Source organism: Opisthocomus hoazin, chromosome 4 (assembly GCF_030867145.1).
Source record: "Opisthocomus hoazin isolate bOpiHoa1 chromosome 4, bOpiHoa1.hap1, whole genome shotgun sequence".
In the NCBI taxonomy this organism is placed as follows: domain Eukaryota; kingdom Metazoa; phylum Chordata; class Aves; order Opisthocomiformes; family Opisthocomidae; genus Opisthocomus; species Opisthocomus hoazin.
The window spans coordinates 38264570-38285481 of record NC_134417.1 but is presented as its reverse complement, the minus strand read 5'-3'; the positions used below and the strand labels follow the sequence as shown (position 1 = coordinate 38285481).

At 40.7% G+C, this 20912-nt stretch overlaps 1 protein-coding gene across 2 annotated transcripts in view; it reads right to left on the bottom strand.

The window, feature by feature from the left end:
• The window catches only part of VPS41 (VPS41 subunit of HOPS complex), a 115431-nt gene that overhangs the window by 15422 nt on the left and 79097 nt on the right, over positions 1 to 20912 (bottom strand). For both annotated transcript variants that reach the window (XM_075418604.1, XM_075418606.1), the window contains 12 exons: positions 20554 to 20669; positions 18918 to 18974; positions 17079 to 17140; positions 15752 to 15833; positions 11863 to 11955; positions 11300 to 11427; positions 10204 to 10348; positions 6209 to 6250; positions 6044 to 6094; positions 4641 to 4778; positions 1706 to 1760; positions 480 to 620 (listed from right to left, as the gene is read on the bottom strand). In XM_075418604.1, coding sequence (XP_075274719.1) covers positions 480 to 620; positions 1706 to 1760; positions 4641 to 4778; positions 6044 to 6094; positions 6209 to 6250; positions 10204 to 10348; positions 11300 to 11427; positions 11863 to 11955; positions 15752 to 15833; positions 17079 to 17140; positions 18918 to 18974; positions 20554 to 20669 — 1110 coding nt within the window. The remainder of the gene's footprint in view (positions 1 to 479; positions 621 to 1705; positions 1761 to 4640; positions 4779 to 6043; positions 6095 to 6208; positions 6251 to 10203; positions 10349 to 11299; positions 11428 to 11862; positions 11956 to 15751; positions 15834 to 17078; positions 17141 to 18917; positions 18975 to 20553; positions 20670 to 20912) is intronic.

The following is a 20912-nucleotide window of genomic DNA, read 5'->3' as shown; positions in this document are numbered from 1 at the left end:
CCGTTATTACAGATCTTACCTTTGTGCCAGAGAAAATAAACAAATTAGTTATTCTACTGAGGGGCAGAAAGCTGTAGGTTCTTCCATTGTCAGAATTTCAAAGGGAAGCAGCTGCAATAAACACACTACACAACATTCTCATCAAACCTGCAGACAGTGTTTTGAGGTCGTCTAAAAATAAAGCCTCCTTCTGCCAAATTAAAAGCACCATTCGCCCCTTAATTTGTCATTAAGGACACAACTACGTAGAGCTTAGTCAAATGTTAAATCCCTAAGTACTCATTCTGCAGCACGCCCACATGCTGCCTTACTGGTATGCACAGTGGGACAGCTAGGTTGTGCTCCACAAACCAGAACACCTCCCCGGCCATCCATAAACACCTTCGCTAACATGCAAGTGGATAATTCAATCCTTTAATTGCAATAGCATTCCACAAAAAAACACACATGCAAGGCTACTGAGAAATTATCCCGCTTACGTGGTTTGTCGATAGAATATAAAATGAGGTCTTCCCAAAGTTCTCCGTCATCTTGTTCCTTGGCAAATTCAATAGCTTTATCTACATCTTGCAGTTCTTCCATTATCATCTTCAAGGCACTGCGGCTATTACCCATTCTGCCTAGAAGGAAAAAATATGTAAAGAGATTATAAATCCTAAACACTTATCAATGCTCAGTGCTTTAAGAAGCTCTTTCGATAGGAATTTTATAACTGTGAAGTTGCCTAAGATTAACTCCACCAAGATCAAATCTGCTCTCATCTGACGTACGAATGACAATCCCAGAGCAATCAGTATTACCTGAACAAGTGCTTGCAGCACTGTGTGGACTGAGACCTGAATCATTTCTTAAGGTTGTGTTGGGTCATATTAAGCGTCCTGAACTGCAGCAACATCTAACATAAGGGGGGGGCATTTGCATGTAAACTGTGACACAAAATACCCCCTTTTAAGAGCCCTCATGGACACTCTTTAATTCTCAGTAAATATAGTGCCATTTACACCCATGGAAAATGAGAGGAAGGAAGAGGAAGAAATAGTAAAAATGCTGAACTATTCTTTAAATAAATCCATGAGTAAATCCTACTCTGCTCTCAAATGGTCCACAAAATATTCTTCTTACTAAAACAAAGATTGATTAAAAAAAATGCTTTCCTTTCCATTCAAGACTAATACTTCAACATACATAAAAATGTTAGCCTTACAGTGACTCCCATTCAAAGGTAGATTCCTTGGCCTGCTGGGGGAGTTAATTTAACAATAAAAAAAAAAAAAAAGGAATCATAAGCAAATCCTCCACTTCAGCAAAAGATAATACTAAGTTTCTGTGACGTATTCAGGATAAAATTTGTTTTATTTCTCCCCTCTCTTCACATGGACACAACTACTATTCTCTTGGAGATTGTCTCAAAAATACACCCCTCAGCCTGCTCCCCATAGCCCCCCAACACCTCAAAAACCCCAGAAAAACAACAAATCAGAAACGCAGTAACACAATATACGGACGTAAGACATCATATGAATAATTCAGTGCTTTGTTTTACTTTCTAAATCATGTTATTTGGTTCCATCGATTGCATACCGACTTTGTCTCTGGGAAAGCATGTTAAATTGTATGAGACAATACATCATACATTTTTTTCAGCATAAACTTTATGACAAGATTAAAAACCATGTTGTAATTTATCATGCTGAGTGTTACTTACTCAGAAGATAGACCGTCTCTTCTACAAAGTTCCTCTGTTGGCAGATCTCAAGAGCCTTGAATTTAAGGGAAGGGAGGAGGGAAAGAGAATACAGGGAACCATGTAACATGATATTTTATTGATCACAAATGCTGCAAGAGGCTTAAAGATATTTTTCCACAAAGCTGCATTACTCATTTTGACAGGAATACAGCTTCCTTAATATGCACTGTCAGTTCCTCTGGCATTAATTAAGAGGAAAAACTCCATGGTGGTTTTTTTTTCATTTTTCTCCACGATTAAACAAATCTAGGGACAGGACAGGTATTTCAGTCTGAATTATGCCAATCTCTACCTTTAAATCTACTGGCAACTTCTTTCTTCTGCTTTCAAAAGTTGGTTAATCTGAAAGCATTAGGGTTATCCGCTGTCAAGATTTGATTCCTGTGGGTGGACTTACGAGGTCTTTAATGATGGAGGTCTGCTTGACATTCATCCATAGCACAAAATTGCAGATCTCCTCAGGGCAACCAGCATGGTTTTGGGAGGTAGAGAGTGCCCTCCAAATTTTGTACCAGTGACCTCCAAGAAGACAATACAAAAATAATCTAGCACAAATGAGAACGAGTAAGGAGGCAGCATTTCTTGTAAATTTGGTTTAAATACCAGAGGGCTAAATACCATGAGCAGTTACAGAATCCACGTGTAGCTGAAAAACATTTAGCATAATTACCAAAACTACCAAACTGGTTACCAACAAGCAATCAGTAACAGAAAATTGGCAGGGCTGGTATGCCATAAACGGTGCCGTGTCTGTTTCCAATTCGGAAGCAGAAAGCAAACTTAAGATTCATGGCATTCCTGTGGAGACAGCTCTTCACCAATAAAGACTTTCATTCCTGGAAATCAAGGCTATAAATGCATAAGGAACAGCTACAGCTAAAGCTGTAGGTAGGAATTAAGCTTTCCTTCCACTCTCAAATTATTTCAGATGGGTTACTACAAAGAATAAAGATAGGGACAATGAATTTCGGGGTAAAGGTACGTGAATTACCAACCAGATACTTCAGGGAAGTGGCAGTAAGAATAACACTAATAAGTTATGAACACAGCTGACAAGCATTTTTTCTCTCCACTTAGAAGTTAAACTACAGAATACCAGGTATGCAGTATTCCTGGATGCTGCACGTTTATTGACTGTCATGCTCCCTCTAGAGGAAACCAGGGAACATTCCTACTTCTCTTTCAGTTCATTTTATAAAACTTTTGCTAAACTGCACTTGAATAAAAGTGGCTTACTTTTAAAGAACAAGAATTATTTCTTTCTGCCAGGTTTATAATTTCTTTAAAGCAATAATAAGTGTGAATTTGTTCAAATGTCATGTCTTTTTGCAATTTATACACTGCACTGGAATCCACTTAACAGGAACTGAAAATATTGCTAACTGGGAAATTCTTTGTCCCCATTTTATTTCCTGAGAACAAATATTTGCTCTAGTGTTACTATACAATACATATGGTAAGAAGTTTAATTAGAGAATTAGCAGTGACAGTAAATTCCACTGAATTTTATATAGTGTTGGTATCTTTGGTTTCTTCCTTAGCTTCTTACTGAAACTTCTTAACTTTTTAACGTCAGGTTAGAATGACACTTTCTCACATCCTTTTATATCATTTTGGTGATTATTGCACCACATGTTCCAAAGGTTTGCAGGTCTCTGACACATTCTTGTTCACAGCCCATAGCTTCAGCAAATCAGTGCCAGCAACGTGCTTGCATCATTTACACACAGCACTTTTCTGCACCACCCATCACTGAAGACAGGTGGCTAGATCTTCAAGAAGTAAAACTAATTTGCACCAAAAGAAAAAAAAAAGTGCAGGTAAGGTTTTCTACATAAAGCCATGATCATGCAAATAATACTTAAGGCAAAAACTAAGAGAGAATCAGAGAGTTAAAAACAGATCAACACTGTAGACAAAAGTCTCTGGCTGGAAGCCTCTCAGGCTCATTGCCTAAAAGATCACCGAGACAACCTAGTTTTGTGTGACAGTGCAATCCTGACAAAGTATTTTCCAGTGTTTCCTGCTGTTGCACAGTAAAGTTGACAAAAGCATGCAAAACAAGAGAGGTGCCAGGAAGAGTACCAGTTCTCTTTAGAATGTCAGCCACATAAAATGCAATATTGAATATTACATTTAAACCTACTCCACTGGTGTCATCATTACAGCTGCATACAGAGAGGCATCCTTTCACAAAGTCTGCTCTGCTCAACCATTAACAGCAACAAATACAAACAATAAAATAGTGACCCAACTAAAGAGGAAAACAACTCACTTTAATTCAAGCAGGGGAAAAATCCCCAAGATTTCCCTTGATTTATTTAATTTTTAATTTTACAAGAAAGAGGAAGAAAGGAAAATGTAAAAAGGTTAAATAAGGCAGAAGCATGGTACTTCGTAAAACCCAAGTCTAGTAGTAGAAGTACAAAGACAAAATACTTGTAGCTCTGCTAATTCAGTGACTGTTATATTATCTATACTATTTGAAAACAACTTAGGACTTTAGAATACCAAGCTAGAAAAACATCAGTGACAGCTACTAATTTTTCAAGATCTAACACTGACTAGTCCTAGATTTGGCAAAATGTTTGCTGATTTCTTGCAAAAACAACCTGCTGTCCAGTCAGGCCAGGCACTGATACATAGATATGCTGTAGGTACGCACCAAGTGTGAATTCATAACTTCTGCACAAAAAATCCCCACCAGTTCCTGCCCTGTGAGCTGAGAAAGGAAGGTCTCAGCTGTCAGCCAGCTCTTCGAACCAAACTTCTGCAGCTGATGGTCACAAACTCAAAGAATCCCTCCTTTTGGCAGTAGAGGGCAGCACCAGACACAGTTACAAAACCTATAAACATCAAAATCGAGGACCTGTGTTTAGATTTGGAGGCTTACCTTCTCCAGCGGACAGTGTGTGCTGTCTCTGAGAAACGGCAGTAAATTCGGACGATCATATTCAGCATAAAGGCTGATCTGTTTCTCATGGTATCGCTGGCCTTTATGGTGGTCTCTCTTGAAAAGCTTGTGCAAGTACTAGGAATCAAAAGAGAGAATCAGAACTCAAAACAACTTAGACAATATTACTTGTTCTCTGCTAATAAAAAACTCGTCCTAATTTCCTCAGGAATGTGCTAACACATACTAAAAGGCACAGAGATTAAATCCTGATTCTAAAGAACAATTTGTACATTTTTCTGAAGGACCCTCATCACAGCAATCTCCAACATCAGCTCTATAAAGCAAGTTCTCAGCAACAGTGAAGAAACTGTCCTTTAACCTGCAGTGAAACTACTGGATTTTGAATTTTACAGAAAACTTTGGACAAATACGTCAAATGAAGCATTTCGGTTATCTAGACATGCTTGACCATTACAAATAACTACAGAACAGATGTTTACCACATGAAACGTTTTAACTAAAGTACCTCAAACTATAGATACTGAGGAAAAGCTTCTTCTCTCTAGATAGGCACAGGAAAGCCTCCAGAATCATCTGGAGGTCACTTTCACGTGAAGGGAAGCAGGCTTCACACTTTGAAACTGATGCATCCCTTCCACAAACTGACAGTCAGTCCGTCAGTCATCTTTGCAAAGCTCTTGGGCTGCGGGCTGCACGATTTCCAGAGCTGCTTCCTATAATCAGATGTGTAACACCTAAACCCGCCCTCCACCAGATCGATGCCCTGAGCCCCACCTGTACACAGCAGCAAGTGAAATTTCCCTCCCTAACACAGCCCAAGCCCACGGTTACGCATTAGGTATTCCACTGACAGCACATTCAAACCGAAGAGGTGCTTTTGGAATGGCAATGTGGAGCCACAGCCTTACAGTGATATTGTAATTCTGCACAAACAAGAACAATCCTGCAGCGCATGGAAGTGACAGCTCTAGAACGACAAGCAGTTCACTGTCTCTATGGATCAGCAAAACACGCTTCAGAGTCGCACCCAACATCCAATCCCATTTTTGTGTAGGGAAAGAGGATGGATACAAGCAAGAAGTAATTGACCACAGAAGAGAAGCGCCTGCAATGGCATAAGGAGTACCTCACAGTGTGTTAACAAGTAAACAGCATGTTTTCAAGTTCTCACAGGTACACGCTTTAAAATTATTTACTACTGTAAAAATGTTATGGCCATGTTAAAAAATGGATTAGCAAAAGTAGCCACTTTGGCTCTGATAATTTATGACATTTTAGTGTCACGCGCACTTTGACAGGACAACCACATCTGTAAAGGTGTGCCCGGCAAAGAGTTTATTCAGCTCAATTTGAAACCAACAGAATACAGAAATATTTACCACATGCTGTAGCTCAGGCCTGTTTTCCAATTCTTCAACGACTCTGTCAATCTGAAAGAAAACAAATAAAACCCAACAGATTAGCAAACCTGTGACGAACATCACATCTAGAGGATGGAAAGAAGCAAGCAAGCATTGGACTGCCATGCGTGAACTTGTACTCACGGAAATTTTATCTTCATTATCCAAGAGCATGTCTACTGCTTTCTAAAGCAAAGAAAGAGAATTCAGTTAAGACACAGGCAGACACATTTTCTCACACTCTATGTTGTATTATGCTTGTTCACTGATGGGTGTAAGATGGATATTGCAGACCTACTCTTTTCAGCAACAGTAATTCAGAGACCCATTTGCATAACATCAGCCTTCCCCGACAGCACAGCATTACAGGAGAACGCATCACGTATTCTTCCTGAATACTTCTAAGTTTCCACACTAATAGCAATCAATACTGTGCACTTTTATTGCAGGTGAAGCGTGCCCACTGAATCATGGGTCGCAGAAGGCCACTGTCCGATGATGTAGAAATACTATTTGTTCCACTGCAAAAGGGAACTGCAGGGTGATGGCTGTATAGGAAACACATGACTCAACTTGCCTTCAGCTGGATTCCTCCAAACTATGTGCACACTGACACCGTAACACAAGCAGACAAGATCATGTAAGCAGAGTGGCCCCTGAGTTTCTGGTTCTGCTTCCTCTTGGAAGAGCAAACTTTGCTTCACATTCAAAAAATACAAAACCACAGATTCCTGACATGACTTACTCAATTTAATAAAAAAGAATTATCCTTTTTTTTTTTTTTTTACCAAGTAGTTTAGAATGGGCATACCAGAAATGATCATCTTTGATACAGATGGCTCCATATTTTAGCTCCAGTGCTTAAACAACCACTGCACTGAAAGAGCACATCACTTGGTTTCCCCCCAAGAATCATACCAAAACTCATTTGCTGAGGTTTTAGAGACAAGCTGGGAAGAAAGAAGATTGAATTCAGCACAAAACACACACTTCTTATTTTTGAAATTTAGGTTAATAACCTTGTAAACTTTCAGAAGCAAAACCCAAAAAATTTGTGAGCACAAGTAGTGTTCTCCTCAATCCTTCCGGGAACAGGGCGAGACTTCGGAAGAAACAGATGAGCCCAGGATATCGATACCTGGCGTCAGGACTGGTGCCTCTGCCAAAATGTTGGGTTTTTAAACTATGGAAGAGCCTTCAAGAGACAAGGCAAGCTGGGGCCTGACAGGATCCACCTGTCCCTTTGGGGAAAACGTGTCTTTGGGCATAAGCTGGCAGGACTGATGGAGAGAGCTTTAGACTAGAATTGATGGGGAAGGGGATACCAAACAGGACTGCAGTAAGCAAGCCAAGGGTTGGCATGGCATCACCCGAGGGTGGCAATGCCAGTAGGAACATTTACACTGCTCCTGGGAGCATGGAGGGCTCAGGAGCAAGTCTGAAGTAAGTGTACACCAACACACATAGTATGAGAAATGAACAGGATGAACTGGAAGCACTGGTAAGTTCCCAGAGCTATGATATCATCGGTATTAGTGAGACTTGGTGGAATGGGTCCCACAACTGGAGTGGTGGGATGGAGGACTACAGGCTGTTCAGGAGGGACAGGCAGGGCAGGCAGGTGGAGGAGTGGCACTATGCATACAGGAGAGGTTTGATTGCACAGCCCTTACAGTTAGGGATGATGTGGTTGACAGCCTCTGGGTAAGGATTAGCAGGATGAAAAACAAAGGAGATGCTACAGCAGGTATCTACCACCAATCACGTAGCTGGGGCATAAGCACCAATGAGTTATTCTATGGGCAATTAGGAGAAAAATTTCTGGATTGGTAGTCCTTGTCCTTATGCAAGATGTCAACTTCCGAGACTTGTTCTTTGTGACTGGAGCAGGGCTTGTGCAGGATTTGATGGGAGGTGGCTGTCTTGGCCACAATGATCATGAAATGGCTGGGTTTAAAATTCTCAGCGTAAAGATTAAAAACGACAGCTACCCCGGACTTCAGGAGAGCAAATCTGAAGCTAAGCCAGAAGCTATGTAGCAGAGTACCCTGGGAATCTGCTTGTGAGAGCTTAGGGGTCCACGAGTGCGGATCAGTCTTTAAGAACCACTTTTTAGAAGCACAGCAGTAGGCAGTTCCTCTGTGTTGTAAGTCAAGCAAGTGTGGCAGAAGACCAGCTTGGCTGGACAGGGAACTTCTCGTGGAGCTCAGGAGGTAAAAGAAACTGCATGATCTCTGGAAGCGAGGTCAAGCTTTGCAGGAAGATTACAGAGCTGTGGTTCATATATGCAGTGAGAAGACACAAAAGGCCAAAGCTCAGCTAGACTTGAAACTGGCCAGTGAGGTTTCAGATAACAAGAAGGGCTTTAAGTTTACTCATAGCAAGAGGAGGTCTAAGGAAAACACTGGACCGATACTTCTTGAAGATGGTCATCCTATTAGCAGGGATGAAAAAAAAGCGGAGGCTTTCAATGCATTTTTTGCCTCAGTCTTTAATAATACTGATAGACCTTGGGCTGCCTGGAACCCTGAGTCAGAGGAACAGAAGTGTGGGAACAGTGACTTACCATTTGTGGTCACTGAAATGGTAAGGGACCAGCTGTATCAGCTGAATGTCCATAAGTCCACAGGACCTGATGGCATTCATCCCATAGTACTGAAGGAGCTAGCGGATGTTAGGGCAGGACCCCTCTCAATTACCTACCAAAGGTCTTGTGAGTCTGGGTTGTAGTGAACAGGGCTACATCTGGCGGGCAACCCTCACCAGCAGTGTTCCTCAGGGTTCAGTTCTAGGGCCAGTTCTGTTCAAACTTTTAATCAATCATCCAGATGCAGGAGTTGAATGCACCCTTAGTAAGTTTTCTGATGATACCAAACTGGGAGGTGCTGTTGACTCACTCGAGAAACAAGAGGCCTTGCAGAGGGATCCAGATAGATTGGAGCACTGGGCTATGATTAAAGGGATGAAATTTAACAAGTTGAAATGCCAGATCCTGCACCTGGGACAGAGTAATGCCGCGTAGAAGCCTAAACTGGGAGAGGAGTATCTGCAGAGCAGCCCTGCAGAAAGGGCTCTGGGGGTGCTGGCTGACAGGAGGCTCAGTAGCAGTCAGCAGTGTGCCCTGGCAGCAGAGAGGGCAAACCCCATCCCGGGGTGCATCGAACACAGCATAACATGACAGTCAAAAGGGTGATTATCCCGCTGTGTTTAGTGCTGGTACAGTCTTACCTTGAGTATTGTGTGTAGTTCTGGGCCCCACAACTTAAAAAGGATTTTAAGGTACTTGAATGTGTCCCAAGGAGGGCAACAAAGCTGGTGAATGGGCTGGAAGGCAAGTCCTACGAGGAGCAGCTAAAGGACTTTGGGCCTATCTAGTTTGGAGAAAAGGAGCCTGGGAGTGACCTCATTGCTTTCTACAGCTTTCTGAGGAACAGAAGTGGAGAAGTAGGTGCTGAGCAATTCTCCCTGGTATCCAGTGATAGGATGCGTGCGAATGGTTCAAAGGTGTGCCAACGAGGTTTAAACTTAACCTGAGGAAACATTTCTTTACCAAAAGGGTGGTCAAACATTGGAACAGGATTCCTGGAGAGGTGGTTGATGCCCCAAGCCTGCCAATGTTTAAGCAGCATTTGGAGAATGCCCTTAATACCATGCTTTAACTTGCTCAGCCCTGAATTAGTCAAGCAGTTGGACTAGATGATTGTTGTAGGTCCCTTCCAACTGAAATAGTCTATTGTATTCTATTAATTGACTGCAGTGAAAGAAAAGTGGCAAGTACATTTAACATATGCCTCACAATAAATTCACTGCCTCCTTTCTTTGGCTTATTAATAACATTATTTGATTAGAAATGCAGAAAGAATATCATGGTGAAAACCTGCTTGAGAATCACAACAATGATCTCAGATCTGGCACTCTTCTCGCTGTGAGTGATACTCAAATGAAAAGACAAAGGAAAAAAAAAAAATCATCCTTTGGTCAATTATTTTGCAGTCTAGGCAAATATCTCCTCCTTTACCTCAGAATGTACCCAGACACAGCAAACACACTCTCTGCCTCAACACTATCTTTAGCTCACTTTTAATCTGTTGAAATATCTCTGGTGCAAAGTGAATATCAAATCATTAAGATCACAATACCTCTGAATCAAAATCCATGAGCAGAACAATTTTGTCTCTGATAGAACTGAAAAGATTGTGCTTGTGGATCAGCTGGAAGACGTCTTTATGCCTCAGAGTTAGGTAAATTTCTAGGGCTCTGCCATAGCGCTGGTCATAAGTATACCTGATAAAAACCAAAGTTACAATACATGTGATCTTACATATCTAAGTGTAGGAAAACTACCTATGAGAGAAAATATAAATATGCTGTAGGATGTAAAGCCTGTTAGGATGCTACTTGAGTTTATGAATATCTAAATAGTTGCTGTGATTCACTTTCGTTAAAAGGAAATAAAACACTGGGCAACATTAATTTCAACTCCGTTAATTTCAGCCACCGCATTTCTGTTCTGACCTGTGTTCTCTGCATTTTCATTTTCCCGTTTTCAAACCACAGGGGAAGCCACACAGAACACTGGCTTTTCTATTTTTGGAAACTAATTGGAACTCTCTTCAGAGCTACAAAACACTGTTCTCTTAAAACTTTGGGACAGACCGTAACATCGCAACAGACAGTAGCTCTGCTTTCTTCAAAGAGTCAGTACGAAAGGAACTTAACATGGGAATCTGGCTGAGAAAACCAAAGAGCTTTATCCCTGTATGACGTAGCCTAGAAGCAGATCAGTTTGGCACACTTTCCAGTCACATATTTCCAGCCACACAGTAAACTTAAATATACTACTTTTGAAATAGCGGGGGAAAAACCCATTTTGTTTTCCTGTGGGTAATTCTGAAATGCACAGAAGAATGCTAGCTATTTGCTTTAGGAAGAGGAGAGCAAATCCAATCTCATAGTAAACTCTTTGCTTTCACACTCAGCATATACTTTATAAGGAAGGAAAAAGAATTGCTAAGCTGTGCAATCAGCAGAGTGGAGACCAGAGAAAGCTGATACTCTGTAGACTGCCGCAAAGCAGATATTTCATCACAGAAGTTTGGACTGGAAGGGACCTTAAAGATCACCTAGCTCCAACCCCCCTGCCATTTCTGTTAAAAGAATTAGGCAAATATTTATAAACTACAGTATACTATTTCAAGCTTACTTTTTGTAACAGGAGTTAAGAATTGTACTCACAATTCTGCAAGTGTTCGTAGCAAAGTCCTGTTCTGTGGATCTTTCTTCAGGTGATCCACTACAGCTTGAACTATGATTGTGTTGTTGTAGAGATCTCCAGGCCACTCTTTTATCAGGGTTGCAAACCCCTAAAAGTATAAGAGATCATAACAGAAATAGAAAGAACTGCCTAAGGAACATTTCAAAACACCAAAGCTTCACCTAAGCCTCTGAGGTGATACCTGCTGTGCTCCATGTCTAAGCCACTTTCATGTGCCCACAGACGTGCACAGTGCAGAACACAAGTTCTCCTTCTTCGATGCAATGTTATTAAGATTCATGAAACTGGGTCTCTTTCAGGTGCTGTATGCTTTGTGCTGCACCTTGACCACTTGTGCAATGTTAAACAAACTATTCTACCAATTCTTTTAACAACTAAACCCAAATTAATCTTTTAAACCTTTTCATTATTTCCATTGATAATCTATTTGAATACAACAGAGAATTTGCTGTCAGAATTCCACATTGCTGAGGGTGTTTCGCTGGCAATAGCTATTACATGTGGACACGTCAGGCTGCAGTACCTCATAGTCACTCTCCAAAAACTCATGCAGGACCATTTCATAGATCAGAGGTTTCAAAACTGGATCCCGTCTGGGCAAGTAACGACTAATTGCCTATAGGAACAAAGAGAACAAAGTGTCAGAAGGGGTGACATGTAAAATTTTTGTACAACAGTGACAGAAAAAAGAATTGTTGTGAAACAAAAAACAAAAGCTACGTGCAAAACATGGTTCTTGGTAAATACTGTATATTCATATTCGTAAGCAGTATCCTAAAATTATTTATTTTAGGATTGCACACATCGTATTACTTATCTGAAAGAATTTTCATTAGAAAGACAGCGGTAAGATACCAGTTAGAATGGGAGTACCAGCCATTGCATTTAGAGAATTCTGAATATTTACTGCTAGTCATTTAGGAAATAAAACCTCAAAAGAACCCTCAGAAGAAGAAAGTTTTCAAAATCCATTTTGTTCAGTCTTAGTCTTGTATCTTGTAAAAAGGTATAAGCATTCATTAGCTGAAAAATGTGCACTTCTGATTTATGACTTACTGTGAGGTCACTACATTTATGAGGAGTCCTGTTTTGCCAGATATTTTTACATACCCAAATGAAAATTAATTTGAGAATACATCTCTCCATGGAAAGGGTGAAGGCATGTGATCTGTAGCTCTATAGGAGGTGTTAAGGAACTGCATTCTGGCAGACAGGAGATGAGAACCTACCAGAACGAATAAGCTCATACCCTGGAATTTCAGCACAGCATCTTATTAGCACTATTATTCCATGCAACTAGAGGCCAAGGTTATTGCCGCCTGCCAAAACAAACCCTACTGCTGCCAGCTGTGTTGGGACTTTGGGGCTTGTAGCTGAAGGCCCAACACTGATGAAATTCCTCCAAACACTCAGAGATGTTGCCTGCTGCCCACTAATGGCACAAGGTGCAGTGGCATTCTGTCACTGAAATTGCATGACTAAAGCAGGAGAAATAACATTTCACTACATTTTTTTTTCAGTTTTACAAACAGCAATAGCTATTAACAAAAAAATTCTCCTAGTATTTAAATCAAAACAATTGCCTATAGGTACTTCTTTCATTAAAGTCTTCCATCTGTAGGTGAAAAAGGAGGTAGAAATAAAAGACCAGTAAAAAATGCATTGTTAATGACTTTGCAAAAATTTAAAGTTTATTGCTCGCAGGAGAACTCTTCTCCCCCGTGCTGTGTGAGCTTGGCCAGTCTTTGAAACGTAGCACATGGCCAACATCAGCTCCCACCATCTGTCACAGAATTTAATAGCTAACTCGGGGCACGGTCTTGCCAGCTGCCCTGGGGAATCATATTCCTGACCCCCTCATAAACAAGCCTCTTCTGACCATAAAGAAAGCAAGCTGGACATCAGCTGGAGACTCAAAGGCAGAGGACATTGTCCAATGGCTGTTTTCATACCCGCTTTCTACCTTGCTGCCACCTCCTAAACGAACAGCCTTGCCTGACGTGCTTTGCTGCAACTCTTGGCTGCGGTTTGGCCTCACAGCGAGCTGCGGAGCTGTGCAGCTGCCGCGTTGCGTGGGGGGCCAGGCTGCCTTGGGAAGGAAATCTCCCCTGCCCCAAGTCCCACTGCTTCAAAGGAAAAGCACAACCACCTCCTGCAGTTTGGCCCTGCGCTCAGCAAAGACTGAGAACATCCAAGTTTTTTTTAAGCCGAAGCACAAAGACGAACTAAGACCCGTGCTAGAGGTTACATACTCCTCCTATTTTATTTTCAAGCAGTAGTTAAGCAGTCTTTCATGTGTCCTCCAGCCAATGTTGTGGTCATTAAAGCATTTTTGCCACTGGCTGATCATCCTGCACCCCTGCTAACAGTCACTGCTGTCACGGCAGAGTCAACAGAACGGAGCACATCCCTCATGCCACAATGGCCAGCACCTGCAGAGTTTGACATCTTCCTTCGAATCCACCTTCTTCAGGTGTTTGTGCTGAGACTTTGGATTTTACACTGAAGTGACCTGAGCACAAGCACGTAACTCCATCAAGCCACTGCTGCAGTAGGAGAGGAGCAGCTAATTGCAAGGCTCTAAAATCTTGAAATTGCCGTAACAAGGTTTGCTAGAGGACATTCACTGACGTCACAGGAGATGTCAAGATACCAAAATGCAGCCTCTGGTTGCCACACAGGACCTTTAGTACAGAACATTCAAACACCCCCTAAACCCACAAGCAAACAAACACCCCACACATCCCGCAGGCTTTGACATTGGGGTATCACTAATTAGTCCCTCTGCAGGCCGGGAAGTTTAAACCTTCAGTTTCAGTGCCACGTCAGTTATTGGCAAATCACATTGTATGGGAAACATCAGATTTTAAGCAACCACTTACACGCAGTGCAAATTCTTGAAGAAAATTCCCTTTCAAAATACACTTTGTCTCCAAATCTCAAATACAGTCTTCCCATCAGGGCTTAAAGCCATTATAGCCCAGCTACACTACTGTGTTTAGTACCTGCTAGTTGGTAAATAGGTAAAAATTCCAAATAGCGTACAAGGGACCCCAAGCATTTCAAGAACCACTTCATTTAGACCTGGCTTAAGTTAGTTCATCCTTTATGATATTCCAGTATGTTTAGGAACTTGGGAAAAGTTATACGCAATTGCAATAGTAAATAAGAACAGCATCTTCTAGAACTGTAGCTTGAAGCTGAATAATGTAACAGACTGCATCTTATGTTTTTCTAAGTCCGCTTTCACGGGGCTGAAAACAACCAACTGTTTAGAAAGGCAGTAATTTAGCAGAGATGTTTTTGCAGCAAACCTGCAAATATTTTTATATTTTACAGTCTGCTGGATGACATAAGTGGAGATAAGAAAAACATTCATTCCAGACACTTGCATCTAAAAAACAAAAGAAAACCAAAACGACTAAGAAGCACTGTATCAAATTTCACCTGTATCTGCACTCAGGTCCTTTATTGGATTGAAATAGAGACAGAAACATGAGATTTCATCTTCCAAGGTGGCTAAGAGTGCACCGAACCACTAAGAACTCATACAAAAGGCAAGGCTGTTCTCGCACTGGTGTGGCTCTAAAACAAAAGCCAGACATTTCTGAAAACCATAATGCTGAAACACTTTCGCTCTTTGAACAGAATTAAACAGCTCAAAACCAGCAAGGGAATGCATGCTGCGAGATCTTAATAATATGTCCTTTTTGGCTCATTGAGTTTGAATAGGAAGACATAAAAATCAGAAATAAACGTACATGCTTTACCAAAGGGAGTGTGCATAATGTTTTCTACTGCTTTGGCAGTGACAGCACTACAGCCTTATGTCCTGGGCAATTTATTAACTGCGAATCTCGCATTAAACGTATACCATTCCGGTAGCTGGCTTGCGACCAGGGAAAACGCAAGACAGGGCAGGCTGCTCCTCTTTCTTGCTGCCATTTCTAGCACACAGCATAGGTTTTCCCTGTTGCTTTGCAATTTAACCATTCTTTGACACTCAGAGCTGTGGCTCTGTTGCAAGAGACTTGGACTTTCAGGAAGGCTATTTTCCTTAAGAGTTGAGGTCGGATTTTTCAGGACATACTGGAAGAGAGTGGAAAGTAAATGGGAAAGATGCATTTAACTGTGAGCATCCTTGAAAGTAAGAGCTTTGGTGGTCTTACTTGGGGGTTGTCAACAGGTTAAAAATAGGTAGCCGAGTACCCAGATGCGCTACGCCTCCAAGCCTGTTTTGAGGCTTGTTAACATATACACGTCAATATGAAAGACAACTGTACAACTAGAGATCCAGGGCAGGAATTTAAAGGGCAGCGTTCTATCCTGCCACCACACCATGGCTGTTAAATGCAATCCTTTAGATACTTCGTCAAAATGTGGGAAATACAGCATGACATTAATTAACTTACCTTAAGCTGACCTATTTCCTTAAACTTGTAAACTTCAAATTCCCAGAGTTCTGTGTTTTTGCCAAGAATTTTCTGGCACTTTCTGGAAGGAAGATGAAAGGGGAGAGAACAAAAGTAGGTACACAGGATAATACAAATGTGACAGCCTATCACCTCAAGTACCGTGTTCAGTTTTGGGCCCCTCACTACAACCAAGACATTGAGGTGCTGGAGCGTGTCCAGAGAAGGGCAACGAGGCTGGTGAGGGGTCTAGAGAAGAAGACTAATGAGGAGCGGCTGAGGGAGCTGGGGCTGTTTAGTCTGGAGGAGACTGAGGGGGCACCTTATTGCCCTTTACAACTACCTGAAAGGAGGTTGTAGTGAGGAAGATGTTGGTCTCTTCTCCCAGGTAACTAGCGATACGATGAGAGGCAACAGCCTCAAGTTGTGTCAGGGGAGGTTTAGATTAGATATTAGGAAAAATTTCTTTACTGAAAGAGTGGTCAGACATTGGAATAGGCTGCCCAGGGAGGTGGCTGAGTCCCCATCCCTGGAAGTGTTCAAAAATCGTGTAGATGTGACAATTCTGGACATGGTTTAGTAGGCATGGTGGTGTTGGGTTGATGGTTGGACTTTATGATCTTAGAGGTCTTTTCCAACCTATGATTCTATGATTACTGAAAGAATTCTTTCTTCTTTCTTGTCCCTATCAAGACACTTTCAAAGGTGACTTATTTTGACAACCATGGTTTCAAGCAGAGTACGCCAGAAATTTCCTTCAGATCCTACAATTTTTTTGCATCCAAGAGGACTTAACTGCTTATTATGCATTCACCCTTATTGATTAGGGCCATATTAGCTTTATCAGTGAAGTTTTTAAATCTCAGCTGAGAAAAAACTGAGCACTTAAAAAGATATGCTTACACTTCCATACACATGAAAACACAAATCTTAGGCAATTTCTGATCCTTGTACCCATGTAACCACATATTATTTTCTGATGGTCTTCCATGTAACAACACATGAATAATCTTAGATTATCCACATCCAAAGAAAACCTCAGTTTTGAAAATCGTAGCGTGACTTTGAAAAATCAAGGCTGACTTTCAAAAATATGTATGTCTCAATTCTAGTTAAACTTTATAAAGTTTACAGTAACTTTTGGGTCATTACAGGCAAGAATATATAGGGCACAGTAATACATCTGAATGTTTCAAAACTTCATAATCCCCAGAACACACAGAAAATCTACATCACAAAAGACTTCAGAATCAATAATTTGCTTTTGCTTTTTCCCCTCACACAGGCACACTTTAGCCAACAAAGAAAATCTTTAACAATAAGTTACCGAGCAGCCAGGTCATGCTCTCCTTTCTCCACCAGGTGATTTATATAGGCTAAGCCAATGTCCTAAAGGGAATAAAACCAAAGAATTAGTTATAAAAATTTGGAACTACTTGACTGCCACAGTAACGATCATTCCACCTGTATGCATCACTGCTAAGTCAGGGACCAGGTCCTAAATGGATACCCCAAATTCTCCTTTAGATGTAGGGCCCACAGAACAGTTAACAAAATACTTGCCTAGACTGCTCATGGGTTCAAATTAAGATGCGCTTTTAAATAATTCTCACAACCTCATTGACGCTGAGAAGACTGTGCCATCTCTACATATTAAGGATTGTTCAAAACACGTTGATCATCCTACTGCAATATTTAAAAAAAAAAATCATGCACATATAACAGATTTTAGGACTTCATTCCACTATAGGAACCACCTTTTTATTTTCAGCTTCACCATTCTCAAGAAGGAAGATTTCTGGCAGCCGCCTCCTCCTGTGAGCCAGCTCCCCAGTGAGCAGAGACTATACCAGGGAAGAAGCTGTAGATCTGTGGTTGCTTAGGACCCTTGCACTCTGCTCAAGAGGTGCAGAGGGGCAGTAATCATTACTGCAACCTAAAAATCCCCAAGACCACCAGACTTCTCAGGTGATGCGAGCGTGGTGTCATTGGTCTGATCATTGCTGGGCAGTGAGAGCATGAGTTGTTTTAAGTCCCTGTACCACTAATCCTTCACTTAGGGCTCGATGTCAACATTTTTTCGCTCAACACATTCCATGGGTTTTGCATTAGAGACCAAACACTCAACAACTCTGCTTGTATATACCCAACACTGAATTTCATCCTAGCAGAGCAAGTTTCTGCAAACCAAGAGAAAAGATTTTTTTTTTTTTTCCCCCCTCCTCCTAATGTATTGCCAGGACCTCCTTTAAGAATTCTTTACATCTTTTGCAAGGGTCACAGAGCAGTTAAATCATACAAACTCTGTGATAGGTGATGGCACGCCATTAGGTCTTGATTCAACTTCTAGACTATACAAGAAAAGAACTTTTAAGACATACTGATACACAGTGTGCATATTACAGCAGTAACCTGGCTGCAAATTAAACACATCTTCTAACACTTTGTACTTAAATACAAACTTGCATTTAAAGAAGCAGCAGTATTAATGAAATACCAATGTGTTTACACGGATGTCAATTTAGACAAAAAAGAGCTAAAATTAGCAATGTTTTTGTAGCTAGCTATTACATTATCCCCCCTCCCCCTTTGCCTTAAAAATCAACACCCTTTGTTTCTCTGTGAAGGGACTTATAAACATGGGAAATAACTATACAGGAGACAAGGAGCTTAACTATGCAAAATAATGTGAATTGCAAAGCAACATGAGAAAGCTAGATGTGAAACTGCAACTGAATTTCAACAGCATTTAAAAGGTGTCCCAACTGCACCTTTAAAATTCCTGCCAAAACCCTGTCACATGTACAAGGTAAAAGTTAGAGAAATGTGTCACCCCCCATCCAATCTCTAATATTGTAATACCATGTGTTACTTGAAACAACAGCAAATTTAATACAAAAGTAAAAGCAAACAAAACCCCCCATCAGCACAGCAGTGTAATTCTCTTCTTTTTAATGTCAATAGCACCTTCATAAAATCCAGATCCTTTCGTGTTTCACGCACTAACATTCCTGTTCTTGAGCTGAAACCAAGAAATCGAATGCTAGTTGGAGTATGCCTAACAGCTATTGTCTGGTGCAGTACTGAACAGGGAACGTATTTGTAGCATCTCACAGCACTCACAGAAATCAGACATTTTGTTTTGAATACAACTTTCGAGACTTACCAAAATCTTGTGCTTTTTCATGGTTTTCTGACTGATCTCAGCTGCCATCAAAGCTTCCTATAGTCAAAAAGTAGAAAACAGAGATACTAGACAAATACACAAACTTTCAATATAGAAAGCTCTAGAACTGCATAAATCAACTATTTTTCAGAGCAGGGTGTCTGAAGCACTAGAATTTTTAATGCCATGGTTGGATGAACAGCTTTGAATTCATACTCAAACAAAAGCAGCCAACCAAAGAGAAAACTACTTTTGTTTCCACCTGGGTTCACTCCACATTACTATATTAGTATCAAATCACAAGATTACAACGGAACAGGCAATGCAGTCGCATTGGATCATTTTCAAATGAGAACCCTTCACTACCAAGACCTGTGAAAAAAAATCATCACGCAAGAGGGTGGGGGCTACCTTTCACTTCCCCAGCCCAAAAGCCTTCTTCAGTCAGGATGATTTACATTTAAGTGTCATTTGTGTTCTTTTACTTCTTTCAAATGTACAGAAATAAAGTTGGCACTTTTATAAACAAAATGAAACCTTTAACATACATCACAACACACAAGCTATCCACTACCTTCAATGGCTTTCACAAAGGCATACGCACAGCTGTCACTTGCAAATTACTGGAGTCTTCAGGGAGCAAATGCTGCGATTTACATAAACTGCAAAACTGCGCTTGTCATATCAGTTTGCTATTCAGATGAAAAAGCATCCACAAGGATTTAAACAAATCTGCATGAGGAATATCATGATTGCATTAATGAAAGGAATATGTGCTGAATGGCTTTCCCACTTCTTTTTTTCTTACAATGGGCATCCAACAAATAACATGTAGACAAGAATTTGCAAGTTACTTTATGCAGTGTAACAAGTGTTCTAAATCATTAACTGCAGGACATCAGAATCCAGAACACTGGGTGCATGTTGATATTGTCTGTAAGAATGCCTTATTATTGTTTTAGGTATAGATATACATGCTTAAACACACCAATATTTACTGAATCAAACACTGAGCTGCTTTTTTTCCAAGCAAGCTGTATACCCTTGTGTTTTAATATTGGCTCTGCTTTTTTGTAACACTACTTTCAGCACTAATACCTACAGTTCAAGACCGTCTGATTTTACTTTTAAAATATTCCAACACCAAAGGTACGTAACACGGAGCAATGCACAGTACCCTAACACAACCTTTTCATTCTATAGTGGAAGCAAAATAGGACAGGAGAAAACTAATATCATCCATCAAATCCATTTCCCTTCCCTCTTTAGTTGACATAGATCTAGAAAAACATCCAGGTAGCTCATTAGTTAACTGTTATGCTGCTTTAAAGCCAACAACTAGCTTCAATAATTTTCAGTGACAGCTAATATATCTCATATCTGATGTTGAGAGCACTATTCACAACATTTAATTCAGCTACCTCGCTTTGGTACAATTCAGATGAGTTATTTCAGTAGGAAGACCAACTCCCCAGAGAGATGGACAGATGTATAGACAGCTCCTACCCTTTACAAGCATTTAGTCAATGACTGTAGGAACAGAAACTATCCAATCAAAATGACCTAGCAAAGTTCATTATCCCACCCCAATTTCCAAACCAGGAAGGTCTGAAGGAAAGAACATTGTAAAAATTACTTCGTATTTCTTCTTTTCAAGAAGCCAGTCAACGTGGTCATCTTGGTCTCGCTCTTTAGCCACAACCACATCTCTTGGGCTGATGATATAAAAAAGTGATTCACCTTCCGAATACTCTGCAAATGCATACACCGTTTTATTATTATTGTATTTTCCTTAAGTAAAGCCCTGCTTTTTAGTACGCCCTTGAGGGGAATTTTAAAAGAGGAGATGGAAGGAAGACAGCAAGGCTATTCCTGTAGAACATGCTTGTTTGGGAAGTTGTATTCTCCCATAAATTACAACTGGTTTAAACGGCAAAACAGCTTTCAAAAAAATAACTACAGGTTATTACAAATTCTGATTCATCCACTATGTGT